Below are 22339 nucleotides of genomic sequence, written 5' to 3' on the forward strand. Positions count from 1 at the left end.
CACTTTCACATACACACACAGCGTGCAAAGCCACACAAAGACAAACACAGCCACACCGAGCAAATACTTTTAAGGTATCTGACAATGCGTAGGTAATGGCATACATGAAAAACTACAAAATAAATCATGACATGAACTGAAAGTTACCAGGTAAATTTAATTTAATCCACTAGATAAATCAGTGGGAGCACATATATGAAAATACTGAAAACCATACAGCTGGGACTGTAGTTCCCAACCTGCTTCTTCCAATTCAGCAATAGGTATTTATAACCTCATTTCAATGTTGGGGCCAGCTTCCAAATGGTAAGTAATCTGCATGTATCAAGTGCTTCACAAAATATAAAGTATTCCACTTTGTGAAACACTGAAGTATTACACTCATACTTCTACATACTGTAGAAGTAAAACTGCCAACAAAAACCACCCAAACCCACAGCCAACCTATCAAGGACCACGGGGGAAGCTGCAATCTAAGATATGAAAGGAAAAGGTTCTTGTCAAGCTAAATTCACTCTGCATGGGCTGGTGCATATGTGTGCGGATGATCAAAGTCACCAATTAATCATACAAAATGCAAAAGAACAGAGAGGGGGAAAGGGAGGTCAAGAGAAAGAAAGAGAGACAGGGAGGCAGCGTAAACAAGACAGAAGTACAGAAATGGAGACAATGATCAGGAAAGAAGAGAAAAGAAAGGAAGAGGTCTTGTTAATTTATACATTAAAGAGCTCTTGGATCTTAGATGGTTCAACACAACTTAACATTGACTGCAAAGAAGCAATCTATTCAATCTTCTGTATCTTTCTTCTGACTTCTCCTGTGTGTGTGTGTGAGCTAAAGAAGAGGCCCTGTGGACTGAGTGCCTAAATTAAAGTGCCAGCCTGCATGTGTGTGCACATGTACTGGTATCTGTTTTTATTTACTCAAGTAAGGCCACATGTGGAGCGTCTTGTTTTGTATGTACCAATGTGTCCCGAGAACTGTTCACGCACGTGTGTGTGTGTGTGTGAGACTGCACATCTGTGGATATGCGTGATATTCAGGTAGAGAGGCATTCCGCAGCCAGGGGGACAGTGTGTGATACTAATTAAGAATAACCATGTGTATTTGTCAAAAGAATTATGCTGATTATCTCACAAAGGCCACAGTTCTAGGCCCCGCAGAGAGACAGAGACAGACCAGCATTAGCATATGGCTACACACATGCATGCACATACACAAACACTTCATTTCACTCCTTGTATCGAACCCACGCATGATAAAAGAATAGGTAAACGTAAGATGAGCGCCCAAGAAAATACATCAAAGAACAATGCCTAGTGACAGATGAATGGGGTCCAACTGGTCTGCCTTTAGGACGTTTGTCTCTACAGGCCTTCTCTGGCTTCTCTGCTCGGTCATATTAATTCCTGCAGAGATAATAAAGCACCACGCTGTTTCAGCTTTTTTATTGTGTGTCTTACTTCTTTCATGTATGTGATAAAACATGTTAACATCAGATTTGACTTAAATGATCTTAATTCAGCTCAAATCACTTCATCTCATCCAGTTCAGTTCCATTCAATTCAATTCAATTGTCCAGCCTATTAGTACAAGCTGTGCCCTGACCAGCCCTGTGAGAGCAGTAATTGTTTTCAGAGGTTTCTGAGGTGAGCCAGTACACCACACACTGATCTCTTGCACCCCATGCCAAGCTCTCAAGCCAAGTTTGTGTGTGTGTGTGTGTGTGTGTGCATATTTATGCGTGCATGCCTAATTCAATGCTGCTGGAACAATTGCCCTGTGTCTGTTTGCAAAATGCCCTGCATGGGTGTCCCTGCTAGTCAGGGTGCGTTAGACAAACCCTGACACATAGAGACCTTTGTGCGACACGTACACAAACACACACATACACAAACACACCACACAGACACACGGAGTGGCCATTAGGCATGTGTTATGTCTGTGGCCAGCACAGATGTAGAGAGGGACTGCAGGGGTCTGGAACAGGCATGCCCACTTCACACAGACATTCATGATTGGCTCTGGCATCTCTGGACCCCGGGAACAGCATATTTAGTGTGTATATATATTCTTGTGTGTGCGCGTGTTTATATTTGTGTGTGTTATGCAGCCAAAGACCAGTGGACAAATTATAATGAGTAATGGTCAGCATGCTAAAAATCCACAGATTTCTTGTGAAATTAAAATAAGAGAACATGTTAATGATATATTTTCAGATAAGCTTTATTCCATAAAACAAGGCAATAGAAAAATGTCTCTTGTTTTATGTTTTAAAGCTAGTTAAAAAAAATGGGAAAAAAGTAAAAAATATTTTTTTTATACACACAATTTTAAATGAGGGGATTGTTGCTTGTTGGCAAACATAATAATAATTAAATTAGAGGATGTTTCAGGAAATAATATTTCTTTATCGCAACTTTACAAAAGACATCAAAAGTAATGAAATGATTGTTTGTTGCGAGGTGAATGGGAGCGCTTTAAAAATCCACTTGATGGAGACAGCAGACTGACCAGAATCACAAAAATCCTACAGGCTTTTTGGCAACCCCGCCATCTTTTCCCTACCAATCGATAGACATTATGCTAAGTGTCAAATATATATATGCCCATGGTGTGAGACAGCATCAGAGAGGTAGGAAGGACTCCTCAAAACTAAATGGTCCCCACTTCCAAAGCAAACACAAATATTCAGTTACTTGTCACACTCCCACATGCTCCAGATTTGAATGGACTCAATAATCACAAATATAGCAAGTCCTTTTCTCTTTTTCTCATGCATTCGCACCCTCTCAGCATTCCATTAAAGTGATGACCATCATATTGTGGTTGCAGTACTAAACACCGACTCAAAGTGGAGAGTACTACACTGGGTGGTGTGGCCTCTTCACAGACAGACACACAATAACACCAACCTATCATTACCCAGCGAAAGAAGGTGTGTGTGTAGGAGCGACGAAGCAGGAAGAGATAGGGAAGTAAGAACGTAAACTCACTTGAAAAAAAAATCACTTGAGGAAGCTAGAAGAAGAGGGAATGAAGGGGCAAGCATTGTGGATGAGCATAAGATAAAAACTGTAATTTTACACACAAGCAGGGAAACTCCAGATGGACATGCAGTGATGAAGGAATGGGCAGTATGGAATGATAGAGGGAGGAGCTGCAAAAAAAACAAAAAAACAACCCACGAGTAGAAACATAGATTGCAGAAAGGAGAGGAGGGAGTGTTGCAGCCTGATTATTTGGCTGTTTATCCAGAATGCTGAGAGCCCTCCAATCAGAGATGGAGACCTCTAACTAAGAGGTCTGATAGGCCGAGGGCCTAACAAACTCTGCATATGAGTCTCCTTATTCTCTCCTCTAATCCTTTGTTCCTCACTTCACCTGTCTCCTCCTCCTCTCTTAACCTCCTCATGCCTCTCTCCTCACTCTCTGCACACTCAGCTCTGCATTTCTCTCTTCCCTCCTCTCTTTTCTCTTCCTCATTTGTTAAAGGGTGTCACTGAGCGCAAGGGCAAAGCCTTGTTATCCCTATTCGGCCACATTCTTTTGCTGGTTTATGGTTAAAGTGATGCAAAAAGGATTGCTGAGCAGCAAGTTAAAAGAGGGTTAAATGCAACAAGTAAAGCTTTTTGCCCGTTTATATGTAACTTATTTGTTTTTAGATTTACCATCACGTATGAACATCTGTATGTCTTCTACATTAATTGAATAAAAGTATACCCTTTCAAGGATAAAACTGCAGTAAGATGGAGAATCTTTCCTTTTCATGACTGTGGCTGAAAAACTTAACTGGACAGTTACTTTAGAAAACGTGTAACACATACACATTAAAGAACAGCCACATATCATAAGAGGTCAGGCACGTAAGGTACTGCTAACCTTTCACGTAACTGTGTTTTTTTTGTTTTTGTTTCTCTGGTACATGGACTGAGAACGAATCTTAAAGAGTTTATTTGCTTCTCTTGTTGCAAATTTAAGGTCACACTGGAGACCTAAAAGTCACTACCGTCTCAAAGCCACTTTGTGAGAGAGAATGTTTTTTTTTTTTAACTTGCATTTATAAATAAATATACAAAGGAAGTAGAAAGGTTTAATTTGTGAGTGTTACAACTGTTGGTAGGCTAATTTTGTTACTAGGAGCCAAATCAGCTTGAATATTCTGCTTGGTCTTTATGTTAAGCTGATTTAGTAATCTCTAAACTTCCTCTATATTTATAAAATGTAAGCAGAGGTGAATCCTGTGCTTCTGATTATATCTTCTACATGACAATCAGGAAGTAAGCCTCCATTTGGTGATGCTAAACCTATTGCATTCACATGTTTGCTTTAGATATTAGCTGGCAAAAGCACAACGCAGAAATCCTTATGGGGGCAAGATAGTCCAGGGATCCTGTGGAGCTTTAGCCCAAAAACATTTTCATTTCACCTGAGGAGCTGAGTTGACCTGAACATATTGGAGCAGAAACGTTAACAGTTAACTAAAAGAAAGCCTATTTGTAATAGGCAGAGAAAATTAATGAATATGATTCAAATATATAAATAAAAGTCCAAAAGTGAAAAAACTGCTAAAATATCTTGCCAAAAGCAGGCATTGTTAGTTTAATGAGATAAACAAAAAGAAACTGTTAGCTAAACATACTAGATAAACAGGTAGCTAACATTTTTAAAAAGTAAGTCATTTTTTAGTTGAAAGTAGCCAATAAGTACAGGAAATTGTTAAATGTACGGATTGACAGTTGAAATTATAAGCTAAAAATAACAAATATACAGTTGAAAATGTTCATTAAACATAATCAATGAAATAACTAGAGTACTCTCCAAGTACTGGACAAACGGGTGGTCATGATCAAGGGGAGACCTTTTAGATTATGCTGGGAACCACTGACCTAAGAACTTTGCAAACTGATATGTTCATCTCAAACTCAGTGCCAACGCACTGAAATGCTTAAATATTTCTAAATGATTGAATTCATAGAACATACTCACATCAGGAGTTTAGGGTTGTTTCTTTTTTGACCTGTAATGTAACATTCAACATGTTTGGAGACAAACACACCGCATGTTCTGATAACGTCCATCCTTCTACATCTTTTGACTACACTTGCCTAAATACACACATGCTGATGGCATACCTAACACACACACACAAACACACCCACCCACACACACACACACACACACGCACAGACCCTGTGAAACCTCATATCGGCTTTAAGACACAGTTCGCCGGCTGGCCCTCGCTGTCCCACACTCTCTGACGGGTTCTTAATGGTAAACTAACAGATTGTAAACATGCTGCTAGCTCTCTCTCTCTCTCTCTGTTTCTCCACTCTCTATATTAATCACTTTCTTACTTTCTTACACTCCTCTCTTTATTTCTCTTTCCCTCAGTCTTGTCTTCCTTCAGTTCCTTTACTTCCTCCTTACCCCCCTTCACTTCATCCTTCCCCATCTATCCCCATCCCTTCTTCCCTTTTCCTCTCTCTCCCTCGCTTTTCCTGGGGTATTTTTTAAACAATGTGTCCTTCATGTACGGTTGGTTACGGGGCGTACAGAAGGACATCATTAGCGCTGGTGGTTAAGCTGTAATTTACACCATTACCGAGGTAGGGGCCATTTTTATTGCCTAGTAAATTTCAGCTCTGAAATATTTAGACCATATGGCTCAATTTGTGTAATAACCTTAATTTCCAAGCACCCTTCAGCTCCCTTCAGCGCCGGCTGTTGTTGGCGGATGGCAGAGTGGTGCGTGTATACCTCCGTATGTGTGTGCACGGTGTGGAGTTGTGGAGCACAGACACGCACAAGCATGTACGCAGAAACACAGACATGGAAAAAATGTTCACGTGTACGCAACACATAACCTTTTACACAGTCTCTTCCACATACTGTCACAGATTCATTCATTCACACACACAGAAACACGCACGCACACGTATGTATGCATGGCGGTAGCAGATTAATAGGGTGTCAGCTTCTGTTTGGGTGAGGGAGCGTCAGGCGTCGGCCAGATGGTTCTCAGGGATGATGACTGTCAGGGGTCCTGCTCTGATCAATGGGATGTATTAATACAGCACACACGCGCACACACTCACATACACTGTTGCATTATACACACACAAACAGATATGTTGTGCGTGCGCACAAGCACACACAACCATATTCAAACATATGTATGCACACAAAGTAATGCGCACATACACATTTGAATACACATATGCCTGTGGTCTCTCTTCACCAGCGATCCCAAGGGCCACAGTGTAACATCTGGAATAGCCAAGGGAGGGAGGAAAGGACAGCAGAGTAAAGGAGGAGAAAGAGGGAGTTGGTAGGCAGGGAAACACGAGAGAAATACAGGAAAAAGAGGAAAAGGAGGGGCAAAGGGAGTATGGGAAGTAGCTAAAGAAAGAGTGCAATACAGAAGGGTTAAAGGGTGAAAGGCATAAAAGAGGTAGTAAAACTGGAAAGAGACGAAGGCAGAGTGGAGAGACGAGCTGGGGAAATGAAGACATAAGAGTAAGGTGAACGACGATGTTGAGACACTAAAGAGAAACAAGAAAATCAGCCACAGAAGAGACTGGAAGTTTTGAAGAAGAAAACGCACAGGAACAGACAGAAAAAAGCAAAAGAGATTAAAATAGTGACAGATGTGATCAGAAGAAGAAAAAAAAGTAAGCTGTGGGGAGGTTGAGGTGGAAAGCTTGAACACGAGCGAAAATAGAGTTTTATCTACTCGATAAAGCATTTGTCCAGAGTTATTGAGGGCAAAATGATTACCGGTGGCCAGAATCTCAAGTGATATTGTCAAAAAATGAAGCAGTAGCAACAGCACATGAACACAAAGAAGGAGAAACTTGAGAGAAAAGAAGGAGAACAAAAAAACCCGACCAAAACCAAAACATGAAGCACCGTGCAATAAAAACAACCTGACAGGGTAGAATGAGTGACAAGCATGTTTGTCAGAAAGGTGTAAAGCATGGAGAGTGAATTTCTGTGTGCGCGCGAGACAGTGTGTGTGCCAAGCGGCGTGTAGGTGTCTAGCGAGGCAGGCCGCCTGCGCTTCGTACCCTCATTCCGTCCGATTGCCATGACGACCCCATTAATCAGCCAAGCTGGCACAGAGCAGGGTTCCCAGCCCAGCCTGAGATCAATACACACACAAATAGACACATACCAAATGGATACACACACACACGCACATATGCACAATTACTACATGCACAAAAGAAATTGAAGTGGATGAAGAGTGTGAAAGACTGAATCCCTTTTTAGAGGAAAAAACTTAAATAAGGGTTGAAACAAAATATTACAGGGAGAAGTGCTAGACTGGTTTGTGACTGTTTAATATGAAAACAAAATATAAGCTGTTCATGTGCTTCACATTAACGTTATGACCCATATTTTACAATTAATCTAGCAGGGCTGTCAAACTTATTTTAGATCAACCCGATTTAATCTAAATTAAATTTCAATGAAAAAAAATATTGCCAGTGCTACCACTCAGCCTTCTAGAAGATCCAGCTACGTGATTTTCTTCTCGAGATAATGCATTCACAAGACTTTCAAAAAACTTGACCTTTGACCTTGAGAGCAAGGTCAGTAAGATTCCAATACCCAACAGTCTTTTACAGCTGAGGGGTGAAAATTAAATAGTAAAATAAAGTCAGAGGAACCTACATTTCTTTTAATGTTAGAAGTACAAATAGATGCTGCAGCTGTTCGCAAAGATGAAACCATTGTTACATAATACAAAAACACTACACAAATTGTTGCAAATTGAAGACACACCTCAACACAGATCTTTGACCCGACCATGTCAGGGAATGATTTTGTCAGTCAGAAGGCTCTAAAACTAATAAAGATTCAGACATCTGGGTTGGATAAAATTAACATTTCAGACAGAAACAAAGTTTGCAAAGCCATCCAGTGGACTCTAACAGGCTGGTTCTGTCCCGCAGGACACCCCTGACTTAGGCATTTTTTTTGCCATTGAATCCTTGATTAATGATGCTAAAGCGAACAAAGTCAAAACACAAATTGTAATCCTTCAGATAAAGTCTGCTCTTCCTGAATCAGCTAAAGGCTTTCTAATTTTCACACTCTTTGTGTATTCCTAAACAACGCAGTGCATGTGGTGAAGACAACTGCGTGACAAATGACCGCCACCAAAATAAGTCTATGCCATGTCAATGAGCCTCCTGCACACACACACACAATCTCACACAGGCACACACAAACACAGAGTGTTCCATATCAATGAGAAGGTGAAAGGTCTCCATTTACATCTTGTATTAATTATGAGTGACAAGCCAAAGGTCACAGAGGGAGAAGAGGCCACACATATGGACAGAATATAGATCTATACTTCTACCTTGTCTCTCTTTTGCTCTCCTCCTTACCTTCCTATCTATCACTCTGTCTCGTTCCCTGCTTGTTCATTTACTTGTCTTTTTATCCCTTCCCCTTCTCTTTTTCATCTCACTCATTCTAGCTCTTTTCATTCTTAACTTCTTTAACAGCTACTGTATCTACCTCTTTGATCTCTTGTTGCTTTAATGTTGACCATATTCTTTCAGTCTGTTTCTCCTTCCTTCCTTTTATACAAAATTTTATGTTAAAATGTTTTCAAGTTGTTTATATTTTAGCTTCTTCTTAAAGATTATTTTGTGGTATTTGTGTCTATAGACTGGAAAGAGCATAAAAACAGGAAGATGCAGGTCTGGGCAACTGGGAATTAAACCACAACTCACTCCTATGTGTGGTAAGCAACCCAGCTATCTAAAACCAGGTTGCTCTTGAATTAATTTTGATTTTTAAATGGATAACTAACTGAAATTTTTCACAAACAGATTATTATATTATAGACAGACAGACAGACAGACAGACAGACACAGACACACACACACACACACACACACACACACACACACACACACACACACACACGTATAGATGTATGGTGGATAGGGGATGCCAGCAAGTGCTGAGGTGCCAGTTCACATTGAGAGTAGATGGCAGCTGTTAATGTATAATATACATATATATGGGAATGAAGGTGTTTGTATATGTGTGTGTGTTTGTGTGTTTGGTATCAGGAAACATGCTCATACTGGTATTTCTGATATGTTAGATCATCCAGCATGAATTATGGAAGTGATCTTGGGAATAGCAGACCATGGGCAGCGTGTGTTTATGTCTATTCAGGCCCCTCACTGGCAAACAGATGGCACAAGCACCACAGGTACAGTCCAAATTTCTTTACATTTATTGTATGAATGACATGTGACATGCACGTGTGTGTGTGTGTGTGATTACCTCTACAGTGAGAGCAGTAACAATAGTTGAGTTGAGCGTAGGGTCCTTTTGGTGCTTCCTGTAAACCAGCCTATAATGGGAAATGAGACCATTGGGCTGTCCTGGTTCACTCCATTTTAGGTGGACTGAATACGCACCTGTCAAAGTAGCATGGTGAACTGTTACAATAAATCAATACAAGATAATTTTATACGTGTTAGTCATGCAAATGTGAGTCAAGACACAAAGTTTGCTAAAGTACATCATAGGGACAGAGAGCCACGAAAACATATGTGACAACAAACCTAATCAGACACTTGACCGTCATCTAACTGAACACGGACATTTTAAAGGAGGTAACAAAGGAAAACTGGATGAAACTATCCAGAGCTTAGAGCCAGCTACAACCCAGCAGCCTCGGTATGAGCGGAGGATGAACGCAGTTACAAAGAAAATTTTGGAGAAGAGCGAAAAAGAGAAAAGGGTTCACGTCCTGTTACCTGGTGAAGTCATAAACATACACCGGAAATTTGTTTTGTTATACAAATCTGTTGCACTTGCTTTTGTTTGGTAAGGTGAAATACACTGAATAAAAAAATTCAATGAACACAAAACACTGATATGGACTGGGTTATGTGTTAAGAATGAAAGGACACCATATCGTTTGATAGAAGTGAAAATTATCAACCTACAGAGGGCTGAATTCAAAGACCCTGAAAATACTCAGTAGTTTGTTTGTTTACATGGCTTGAGATGATGGATGGGGTCCTCCTCCTCCCAGAACTGGAACAGGGCATCACTGAGCTCCTGGACAATCTGAGTTTTAACCTGCTGGCATCGGATGGACCAAAACACAATGGCCCAGAGGGGTTCTATTGGATCAGGGGTGGCCAACTCCAGGCCTCGAGAGCTGGTGTCCTGCAGGTTTTACATGTGTCCTTGATCCATCACAGCTGATATAATGGTTACATTACCTCCTCAACATGTCTTGAAGTTCTCCAGAGGCCTGGTAATGAACTAATCATTTGATTCAGGTGTGTTGACCCAGGGTGATATCTGAAACCTGCAGGACAGCGGCTTTCGAGGCCTGGAGTTGGCCACCCCTGTATTGGATTTAGGTCAGGCGAGGGTGGGCCTAGTGAAAGGTATCAAGTCCTTCATCCTCCAAAAACTGTCTACATACTCTCACCACATGAGGCTGGGCATTATCATGAACTAGGAGGACCACAGGCACCACTGCACCAGCGTAGGGTCTGACAGTGGGTCAGAGGATTTCAGCCTAATCATAGTCAGGGTGCTGTTGCCTAGGTTTGTATGTCCCTTCATGGATATGCCTCCACAGACCATCGCTGACCCAGCACCAAAACGGCCATGATGAACGATGATACAGGCAGCATATTGTTCTCCATGCCTTCTACTGATCCTTTCAGATATGTCATATGTGCTCACTGTGAACCTGCTGTTATTCTTGACAAGCCCAGGGTACCAGCGGTGAACCTGCCAATTCTTGTATTCTATGGAAAATGTCAACTGGACTCCACGGTGCTGGCAGAGAGCAAAGGGCCCACTGGAGGATGTCAGACCACCCAAATGAAGTCTGACTATTTTGTCAGAGACATTCACACCAGTGGGCTGCAAGATGCTGTAGGGTTTTGTAGGGGTCTCACCTTGTGATACCAGTACTGACAATGAATTTAGCTAAATCCAAAACTAGAAAAAAAACCCCAGAAAAGATCAGAAGGGAAAAATGCCAGTGACCTCCACTTGTAAAATCATTCCTGTTTGATGGTTGTCTCATTGTTTCCCCTCTAATTTGCCTGTTGTTAAGTTCATCAACACTAAAGCAGCTAAAAGTGATAAACAAACCCCTCCACTACTACCAACCAGATCAATATCTCAGATATTTACTTGATGCTATACTATGATCTCAGTTATACTTATTAAAAAGAAAACACAAAATAATTGTAAATTGAAACTGGCAAAAGAAAATCGTAATGAGGTCATCTCTAATAAATACTGGTTTTCATGTGACTTGTTGAACCTACCCGAAGGAGTGACAATGGGAACGGCCATATCTTGTGGTTTTGCCTCTAATGTCTGGCCCAAAGCCCAGTGACTCAGAATTGAGCCTCTAGAGTTGTGGGCACGAACTCTGTACTGATAGTAGCTGAAGGGCTGAAGAGCAGGACTCGCGTCAAAAAATTCAAGAGGCCCACTAGACCAGATGAAAACCAGCAGCTCCTCCTCTGTTCCTAATGGACGCCTAAGAGAAAATAAACACTTGTATTAGCTTTTCATCAGTTTCCTTTAAATACTTTCATACTATATACACCTCATTAAAAATTTAAATATTCAATTTTTTGGTGATGTTTCTTTTTTTTTAATTAAACATCAACTATATCAAATCAATTTTAATTTTGCACATATTTACGTCAGTTTTCTAAAGATAAAGACACTAAGTTTGTGTGGAATTCAAATAAAAAATGGATCATCACATCTTAAACACTCTGTATAAGCCATGAGCTGATGCAAGCACCCTGATGTCTTTGGTAAGCCCATTTGTCTGATTACGTAGGGTTTCAGGTGTGTGCATGAGAGACGGAAAGAGAGAGATTTTCCTGTTTTATCCAAGTCCCTGTCTGCCTGAGTCTGATCATGCCAGATGTGTCACTGAGTGTGTGTGTGTACTGCTATGCTAATGTGTGTTTCCTGAGGACTTAAAGGGCTTAGTCTGGTCTGACCCTGCATACAGATCACAAACTCTTTGGTCAACAAGCAGACCACGACCTTCAGCATGTATTAATGATGCACATTCACACACACCTACACACACACACACACACGGTTACAATAAATAGAGTTTTAAGTAGACATTTATCTGAAAGTATAATCACTAAAACTTTTATCCATTACTGCATAGAAAGGCAAATATGTATATTGTTATGTATCTTATATGTAATAATCGTATGTGATACATGTGTGCTACTTCTGGTTCAACAGTTTGAATTGGTACTCTGAGCACATGAACACAGTGTAGGTATGAGAATGTGAAAAAAAAGCCTTGCATGTGGCTTCTGCATGTTCTTGTGTTTTAATCATAGATCCACCAGCAGGACTTGAAATCTGATTCTATTTTATGTGATACATTTATGGGAACATATAGAAAATTCAGAAGGGTTTAAAAAACTCGAATACCACTATAACACTATAACTTGATAAAGTCACTTTAGGTGTAAGTACTGATGATACTGGCGAAGAGTCGATATATAGAACAATGACATGCCTCAAAAATGCACTGTACACTTTTTCAACCTACAAGACTACCTTTGGACAAAGCACAGTCTCATAGCACAACTACATCCTAATACCGAAGGAGAAAAGAACAGGTATTTATAAGAAGGCAAAGCCAGGCCATATGTCTCAGTGTACTATATTTGTTCATCTGTTACCTGTATATATGGTAGGAGGTGATGAGTCCATTTGGTTTCTTGGGGGCTGACCAGTGAATCTCCAGAACATTGGCTTCACTTGCCTTTACTTTGGGGGGCAGCAGATTTTCTGGGGTGGCCTCTAAAGTCCGCACAAAGACACCATCTCCTACTCCACAGCCCTCTATATGAAACAAAACAATCAGAAATAATTCTGGTACATGGTTAGAGACACAACAGCAAACACCTTAACTAAGTAAAATGGCCATAAAGTTTTTATCAATCTACCTGATCGGTACTTCATGCACTTAAAAAATATATACCTATCTGACAGGCTTGCACTCTTATGTAGTAAAAAGTGAAAGGCTTTAGATCTGTCACAGTGAGGTGCAGGTCTTGTCCAGCATGCTGTATTATTGCATCTTCACTCCCTGGATTTAACAGGATGTTGTAGTTCACAGACTGGCTGTTATTTAGTTGACCTGTGCAAAGAGAAACAATATGATAACCTTTAGGTGGTTATGTCATTTACTGGGATAGATTTATAAGAAAAAAAGAAGAAAAAAATATTCTGAGAACTTTTTTCGCTGTTTTTTCCCCAATTTTTTCTGAAGTTTTGGCTTTACAATCCCAGCACTGTGGACCTTAGAACCAGACAAAAACACACAAATGTATACATACAGATAACACTCACACGCCCATACACACATGCCCCTGGACTTTGTTAATATTCTCACAGGAGGTTTTTCCATAATTCAGGCCAACTGTATTGTGATGGGTTATTCAACATTCATGAACTCTGGATATCTCGAGAACGAACTGATTACCAGACAAATGAAAGACTTCAATTATTCACCCCCCAACTCACATATGCACACACAAACCTTTGCACACACATCTCTGACTTCAGCACATTCAGGTTTTTAAATGGACACACTTTGAGGTAAGACACCTTCACATAATACACACATGTGCGTGGAGGTGTTTATGTGTGAGCGATAATGGCGTGATAATGCCGTAAAGGTTTAATTCAAAACCTATCACTTGCATTATCATCTTGTATTTAACACACACGGTGTACACACACACATACAATTCATGCATGTTCTCTTCCATACAGCTAAAAGCCTGCATTCAATACATTTTCTCACACACACATGCACGCACATACAGGCACCAACACCGCGATGGAGAAATTGATCCTCGAGTAAATGCCTTTTTAATAGCCATAAGTCAGTGCTTTGGCAGTCAGTGTATGCATTTGAAGACATGAACACAGGTGCATGTACACAGACACATACACACACACACTGTCAAGAGACTCAGGTATGCACACACACCCATGCACACACAAGACGAAAACACTCCAGACTCTGGGCTCAGGGAGTTAACCAAGCGTGAGAACCCAGCCGATATTTCCTCACCTTTAAAATCAACCCATAATGACGATAGAATAGGCCTGCCTATGGAAATATCTTGCAATGGTGCACACAAACACACACACGCACACACATTCACGCATGCACATACACAATGAAATACGTATAAAGTTGCATAAATAAACACAGACAAAAATATACAAAAACAAAAGACACACAAACCCACACACACTACTAAGTGAAGTGTCTTTGCTAGTTGGCCCTTTAAGCGGTTTCTGAGATAGGAAATCAGCCTAATGAGAGAGTAATAGTCAATGATAGATGGGTTAGGGCAGACAATCACTGCCCCATAAGCATGAAACTCAGCCCTATGTGTATGCTCATGTATGCCTGTGTATGTGCCCAGGTCTTGAGAGGCCAGAAGGTGAGTACTCAGAGCTTTTTTGTGGGTGTGAGCCACCCTTTTTCTGATTTCATGAAACAATACCTTTAATGTCCCTTGTAAAGAAAGCTAGCACTTAAATTCACTGCACTAAAGAATCACGAGTTGTAACAAGCTAAGCATGGTTTCTGAGTTGGAATGTCTAAAAAATATAAATAGTATTTCCAAGGAGCAAATTTAAATATACAAATGATAGAGAACAACTAGAACTTAAAATAAACGTCTAATCTTTGACACCATTCTGAGTGAAATAACTTAATACACTCTACAGAAAATCACTTAGGGCCATCCAGCCTTTCATCCATCCATGTGTCCTTTCATTCAGATTGCTACTTACCAGGAGGGGACCAGGCAAGAGATATGGAGTAGGGGCCTGACACTGTCACATTGTGCGGCGGTGGGATCCCAGAGGGGCATGAGACTGGTGTTTGTATAACATATTTGTCACTCACACCAGTCCCACCCCCCGTACTAGCCTCCAGCTCATACAAGTACCTAAATAGATAGTGGGGCAAAGAAGGGTGTGGAGAAAGCAACACAGACATTACAGTGTAAGGCTGATATACCATAACATTTCTTAGCATTTGTCAGTATATGACCTGAAATTTGTTTACTTTATGTATTCCCATACATCAAGTATTCAAGTGTATTTATCTACTAAGCAACTTCCACTTTGCAACATTTCTATTTGTACTTTTCTTCCATCTGTGGCAGTGATCTTTTGTCCTTTATAAGCATCCAATCAACTCAAGTCTTACTCACATGCTACAAAACATACTACATGGTTGTTCATTTGCATCTACTTAGCGATGCGGTGCATGTTGTGCAGTAGAAGAAAATTACAGCCAGAACAAACTTTGGATAGTTCAGCTGCCCTGCATTTTTATAATGAAAATCAGCCCAGCTGTGCAAACGCAATGGTCTCACTGATGTACAACAAAATCTCTGCTCATAGTAAATCAGTGTGAAGCCACAATTGAAGTGGAAAATTCTGTGGATGATCTACTAACAGTACAAATCTGTTAACATTAAAGCAAATGCAACCTGTTCATTTCAATAATGACCAGTGCAATCTACTAAGAGCAGCACAAATTAACAAAGAGCCACGAACAAACACAACTCATGAACCGAGCATATCGCTAATCTCCTAACACCACAGGGGCAATTTGTTACTTTTAATATGACAAACGTAAGTGTAGGTTTTATTCTCAGGAAACAGCATGCAAGTGCAGTCTAAGGAGAAGCATTTTTATGTGGTAGAACTGGAGGCATTAGCAGAAGAATGTAAGACTTTTATTAAAACACTGCTTGCTAAGAGGACTTATAAGCCTTATAACATGTAATAAAGGCCTCCTTCACACCTTGGTTTAAAGCAGAGACCAATTGATGAGATGACTGATATCTGATAATGTGCTTCTCGGACACATCAAAAATCGAAAAAAATTTGCACAAGTAGTGCAAAGTCTCTCTTTTACCACGCCTTCTCTCTTCTCAGAGTCATACCTCTTTCTAGCAAGAACTACCACACCCATATGGAGCACAAGACAAGTTAAAATATACTTTTGGGCTGAAGGAAGAAGAAAGTTGAAAAGCCAGAAGGACTGCTGGATACCAAATCCTGAAAATCACAGTGAATCGCAGTTTGTTTCAGTACTCTTCTCCCCAATGTTTCTAGTCACAAATGGAAAACCTCTACTAATGTATATGCAATATGACCAGCCCTTAATTATCCTGATAATATCATCTCAACTATTTTTTTGAGTTAAGCCTATTGAGTTTCATCTTACTAGATTATGAACTTCATAAGAAAATCTGTGCTCTGTATGTTCAGACCAACAGGAAATTTGTCATCACATGCATTATTTTCTTCATCTTCATCTAGTAAGTCAAATGTGCAAATATTTTTTATTAAGTCCACAAGTATTTGTTTGGTTACAGTAGAGATATTTGAAGGAAGTAGCTTATTTTAGCCGATTTCTTATTTGCGAGAGGTCACCACAGCTTTTTACATTCGATGCCTCGATTTCGATTTGATATGCAAGGGGATGTTTTGGGTGACTGGCTAAACTACTACACTATGAAGCCAATTCAGAAATGGAAGATAAAAAAATAATAAATAAATTATAAATATCAATAAAAAACAAAAAAATACAAACATGAAGGTTAAAAGTTGTAATAAATATATTGATTAAACTACATAAACAACAAACTCTATAAAGAAGAAAGGCTAGCAAAGTTTAGTTTTCAACACTTTAAAGGTTCTATTTATCTGTAATAACTATCATTGTGCTGTTCTTCACATTTGTTATACACCTTTGCTCTCTCGATTTCATTTGTCTCGCTGCCGCTCGCGACCCACTCTCTACTTCTTTTGACAATGACATCATAAGATAGATTTCCCTTTTAAGAGCATGTGGCTGGTTGGTGCTAAAGCCTACATTAGCTGTGTAAGTGGGCCACCATTTAGCATTAAAAGCCTTTAATTTGCTATAAACTCTAGCACACATGTGTTAATAGGCAGCGAGTGTTGGGTTATTGTTCCTGTACAGAGCATTTTAAGCAGGAGGCCATTAGTGCCTCTGCACTGGGTTAGAACGCACTCAGGAAAAGGTATTAAAACTACTCATATGTTACTCTCACAGATGCACACACACACAAAACATAAATAAATGTGGCTCACTGAGACACACCGACTATGTCAAGGAGAGATAGAAAGACAGAGGGACAGAAATCCTGAGAGGAAGAGAGTGAAGAAGAGACTGAGAGTGATGGAGAGGGAGAATTTTATGATGGCATAAGGTTTCAGTGGGAGAATGAAGTTAAACACTTCATCACTGGAAGATATTTACTTAAATGTAAACAGCGCCTTGGGATATCAAAAGTAAAATTGTGTGTGTGTGGAGAAGGTAATCGGTCAGTGAGGCATTTGCATCTGTTTGGCTGTGAATCTGGTTCTGTGTGTGTGTGTGTGTGTGTGTGTGTGTGTGTGTGTGTGAGTGAGTGAGTGTGTGTGTGTGTGTGTGTGTGTGTGTGTGTGTGTGTGTGTGTGTGTGTGTGTGTGTGTGTGAGTGTGTCCTGCGGGGCCAGCCAGAGGGAATAGGTTAATTCTCTCGTCATCTTAGACACTTCCTGGGCTGCTGAAGCAAAGTGACAGCTAATCAACATTGTCATAAATAATCAATGGCCACTTTGAGCAGTCTCACGCACGTACACACGCACACACACAAAGTCATGTGAGCGTGCGCACTTGCACATGCACACACAAGTCTGTCTGGATAATGGGGCCGGTGCTCCCTGTGTAATTCTTGGCGCAGGGCTAAATTGGGAAAAGAAGGGGAAGAGGAAGGGAATGAGGTAAGAAGGAAAGGATAGGAGGGGAGGGAGGGTGAGAAGGAAGAGAAAGGAATCAGAAGCGAGACAAGCGATGAGAAGCGAAGGGTCGGAGCAGGTATGCCTCCTGGCAGACTATCTGGAATTAAGGAAAATTAAACGTCACACACACATACAGTGCTATCTTCTTTCGCTCTTCTTTCTCTTTCACTCACACATAGAGGAGATTGGAGTACTGCAGGGTGTTATCCCAGGAATTCTATTTGGGGTAAGGAGAAATTGTCTTGGGAGAGAGAAGCTCGAGGAGAAACAGGAGAGTCAAAATAATAGGGAGTGGAAGGTATCGTTCCCATATTTAAAACAGAACATCCGCACTGGAAAAAAGACATGGATTAATAAAGGTTAAATGAAAATAAACAGATAAACAAAATCAACGCTTCACTGCTGTCTGCAAGCAAAAGCCAGATCTGATTCGTGATTTTAATTTGTGTGCGTGGCAATGTTTGCATCAGTCATTGGCATGTCAAATATTTGCTCATTAAATGACACAAACAGACATGTGCAGAGTGCAGTCCTGAGAGAGGCGTGGATTGGGCGATAGGAATGCTTTTAAATTAGGGTGATCCACGTATAAAGACACAAACGCGGTGATGATTAATTGTGAAGCTGCATGTCAAGTGTTTTTGTATGTGTGACGTCTACATGGACACACGTTTTTATATTCCTGCATGTATAAATGAGCGCGAGTTCATCCTCTTTACCTGCGATTTGGCAAGAGTCCAGTGTCCGTAAAATTCCGGTCACGGTGGTCTCCGGTAAAAATAGTTTGACTGTCTCTGTTCAGCCTGTACTGGGAGATGTGTCCATTAGGTTGGGATGGCTCATCCCAGTACAGCTCCACTGCAGATGTGTTTATTACTAGGTGTCTGCGCTTCGACCACACACCTGGAGTATAAAAAAAGAAAAGAAGAACAAATGAGAGCCTCCTTAAATAATTAATTTGCATCTATAATTAGTCAGCAGTCCTACTTCTGTTCCAAAAAAGTAAATAGCATCACTTTGTGTAGAGAAACCAGGCTGTTTATTAAAGCTTATTGTTCGTTAACTAAGGGCACTGTTTGTTTAACAAGTAAAGCACTGAAATGCTATGCACAATATATATGATCAAATTATAATTTCACGACTTAAAATGAGCAACACTGATGGTTCAAAATCTAGTTTTTTATCAGCTTAAATATTTTGTCCATATATTCAGTCCAACTACCAAGATTGGTATATTTAAGATGATGAAAGACTACGTAAGAATGAGACACAAGCATAAGTGCAAGGAAATGTGAGCCCAAAAAACAAGAAATAGTAGCTCCAAATAAAAGAAATAAGGAGACTGGACAAATGTACAACAAACAATAGCTTAAAAAGTGCAGAAAAGAGAAAAAAATCCTATTTAAATAGAAAAGAAATAGCAGGAAATCTAAGAGAAGAGATGTGCAATGCATTTCAAGAAGAATCAAGAATCAAATAAAAAAAAAAAAATCAAATAAACAACAACAACAAACTTCAACGATATAAAGTGTCCACACTTGATACAATGAAAAAGCCAAAAGCTAAAGGGTTTACGAAATACTGCACAGTGAGGAAGCACAGGGGACAACTAATTAGATGCAGAAATCAGAGCAGAAAAAAGAGCATAGATGTAAAGAAGAAATCAAAAAGAGACAAGGTACACTGTAAAAACAAAAATACTAAAAGTCAGACATACTTCATTTCAGTATTTATTAAAATTATAACAAGCTGTGATATTGTTCTGTGTCAAACAACAAAAAATATCCAACCATTGGGTTGTAAATTAGACATACATTTGAAAAATACATTTGAAATACTAGAGGATTTGTGTGTGTGTGTGTGTGTGTGTGTGTGTGTGTGTGTGTGTGTGTGTGTGTGTGTGTGTGCACACGCGTGTGCGTATACCAGCAGGCTTGGCTTGCAGGGTGCATCCTGTGGATGGTAAGCTGGCTCCACATCCCACAGACGTACAGGCCACAAGCACAAAACTATACTCTGTGTATGGCTGCAAACCTGTAACACACAGATATGTGTGAGCATGTGCTAAAATCAATGCCTTAGTAAACCCATGTCCACATTTTTAAACATTTTCCCATTTTAATAAACTGCACATTTGCAACAAAAAATGAAATCCACAAATATAAACTGAGAGGGATAAAGTGGGTAAGAAGGGAAACAGTAAACTGGAAAACAGGGAGAATGGAACAGGGAAAGAAAAAAGGGAATGCTTGCTCAGATGATATCACTCATTTTCTTCCTGACTGTTTTTTCTCCCTCTCTCTCCCTCTGTTCTTTCCACACTCTCTCAATGGATGGATCCATATCTGTCGGTGTTAAATTATGCATGCCATAACTCAATAATGAAACAACGTAAAGATGGGAAGCCGCGGAACTGACATGGGATAGGACCGGCCCAACGCTGTAATGTCATCAGCTTTTGATCTATGATAATTATGATACCTCTGTATGCGTTTAGGCTACTGTGTCCAGACATGATTTATTTATAGGCACCTGCTATGCAGTCTAAAAGAAATCACATCGCGACTGAGTGGTCCTTTAGCTGCAACCACAGGAAATCAGCTTTTATAATAGGATTTAAAAAGTAGAAGCAAATGTAAAAATCCTCCACGTACCTAAACAAAGTTCTTTTTCCTACTCTTTGGAAACCTGTTTTTCCTTCAGATATATTTCCTGCCTGATTGCTGATGTAAGGTGCGAGTGTGAGGATGAATGCAAATCCTAAGTGTTGACATTGGGGGTTGACTGGATGTTTTATGGTCATTCACTTAGCTGACAGCATACAACAGCTTGCAAATCAAATCCAAAGGAAAATGAAAGAACTAAAATGACTTTATTTCAAAAGGATGACTGCATAATGTAGTGTGCTGAATTCTTTATTTGCACGTTATTTTAGGTGAGGAAGAATTGATTTAATATCATTTGTCATTAAAAGTGTTTTTATAGTAATAAACATCTATACAATTTATTTAGTAATCCCATTTATTACAATATTACAAATGCATTTAGAGTCAGAAATAACCGAATCATAACTTTTTCCATGGAAAGATTTAAAATTTCTTGTAGTAAAAGGAGCGATATGTGTATGATTAATACGAAAGTTCAAAGACAACTCTATAAACTAATGATGCAGATATTACAATTAAACTACACAAAGATTAAATCTGTAATTTAGTAGAAATAATGTTTAAATAAACATCTTTTTGTTGTGATTTTGTTGATAATCAAAATCTGTCTCCAACTGTGTATATTTGGAGGGTGAGAGAAAGAAAGAGAAACCTTACTGTGTATCCCAGCTGCTGTATGCATTACATTACAATACCCACCCAGTGTTGACTACATACAGAAAAGAAAATGTGCACCAACACACACACACACACACACACACACACACACACACACACACACACACACACACACACAGTGGAAGCCTTCACCGCGTCTTCCTCACGTCTCTTTCTACTACTTACCCTGCTTAACATGCTTCGCAGCCTGCCACGCTTAACCCAAGCTCTAATCAATGTGTCTGTGTGCCAATGTTCTCGCAATGTTGCCCTGTGTTTGGGTTAAATAAAGGAAATCTGCCAGCCATACGAAAGAACCAGGGCTGAAGCGTAAGGTTCTGTTACACTATTTAACTGTGCAACTAAGCGTGTGTATCTGCATGTGTGCACTCTACCATAGTAAATGATATCTACGGTGCCAATGATGTCATTTGTCGCAACGCTGAAAAAAAACGGTAACCTTTTGCTACATTTTTTCACACACAAACAGATGCGGTCTGCCTACATGAGCTAAAAATTGTAACAATTTACGGCAGACCATGAGGAGAGAACTTTCTGTTGGCGTGGTGTTGGCTTCAGAGGTAACAAAATGTCTCACAAGTTCATCAGAATTCTCAAGTTTTGCCTATTAATTACAGCCTATTATCGTGCCATGAAGGAGTGTGGAGTGATCGGAGAACGTGCTTGTGAAAACGAATGAATCAATTCCACCCTTGAACTTAAACAATTACAAAGTCTAGCATCACTTGACTCTCTTGTTCCTTCTTCCATTTTCTATATAAGGCAAAAATAAGTGCAGATGCACTTGTCATTTCATAGATTTGCATGTGCACATACATTTAAACCTAAAGAAGAACCCCTTTGATGTTTCTTGCTATGTTTTAAATTAGCTATAACTCTGGTCCTGAAGAGGGCAGTGTTGATCTGCTGGAGAAACGATGGCATGTCTGCGCATACTGGTGTGTGCGCATACTTGTATGCATGTGTGTGTAGCCATGCATGCGCTCGAGTGCTTGATTATGGAAAGACAGAGGAAGCTTCAATCATTATAGCAGTGATCACTAGGAAGTGAAAAACAGGTGGAGGGGGTCTGGATGC

At 40.0% G+C, this 22339-nt stretch overlaps 1 protein-coding gene across 1 annotated transcript in view; it reads right to left on the bottom strand.

Moving 5' to 3' along the window:
- ush2a (Usher syndrome 2A (autosomal recessive, mild)) overlaps positions 1-22339 on the bottom strand; it is a 222513-nt gene that overhangs the window by 16440 nt on the left and 183734 nt on the right. The window contains exons 68-74 of the mRNA XM_026171366.2: positions 19845-19952; positions 18638-18821; positions 14884-15041; positions 13049-13207; positions 12747-12909; positions 11343-11560; positions 9319-9455 (exon numbers count right to left, since the gene is read on the bottom strand). Coding sequence (XP_026027151.2) covers positions 9319-9455; positions 11343-11560; positions 12747-12909; positions 13049-13207; positions 14884-15041; positions 18638-18821; positions 19845-19952 — 1127 coding nt within the window. The remainder of the gene's footprint in view (positions 1-9318; positions 9456-11342; positions 11561-12746; positions 12910-13048; positions 13208-14883; positions 15042-18637; positions 18822-19844; positions 19953-22339) is intronic.

This window comes from Astatotilapia calliptera, chromosome 1 (genome assembly GCF_964374335.1).
Source record: "Astatotilapia calliptera chromosome 1, fAstCal68.1, whole genome shotgun sequence".
Taxonomy (NCBI): Eukaryota; Metazoa; Chordata; class Actinopteri; order Cichliformes; family Cichlidae; genus Astatotilapia; species Astatotilapia calliptera.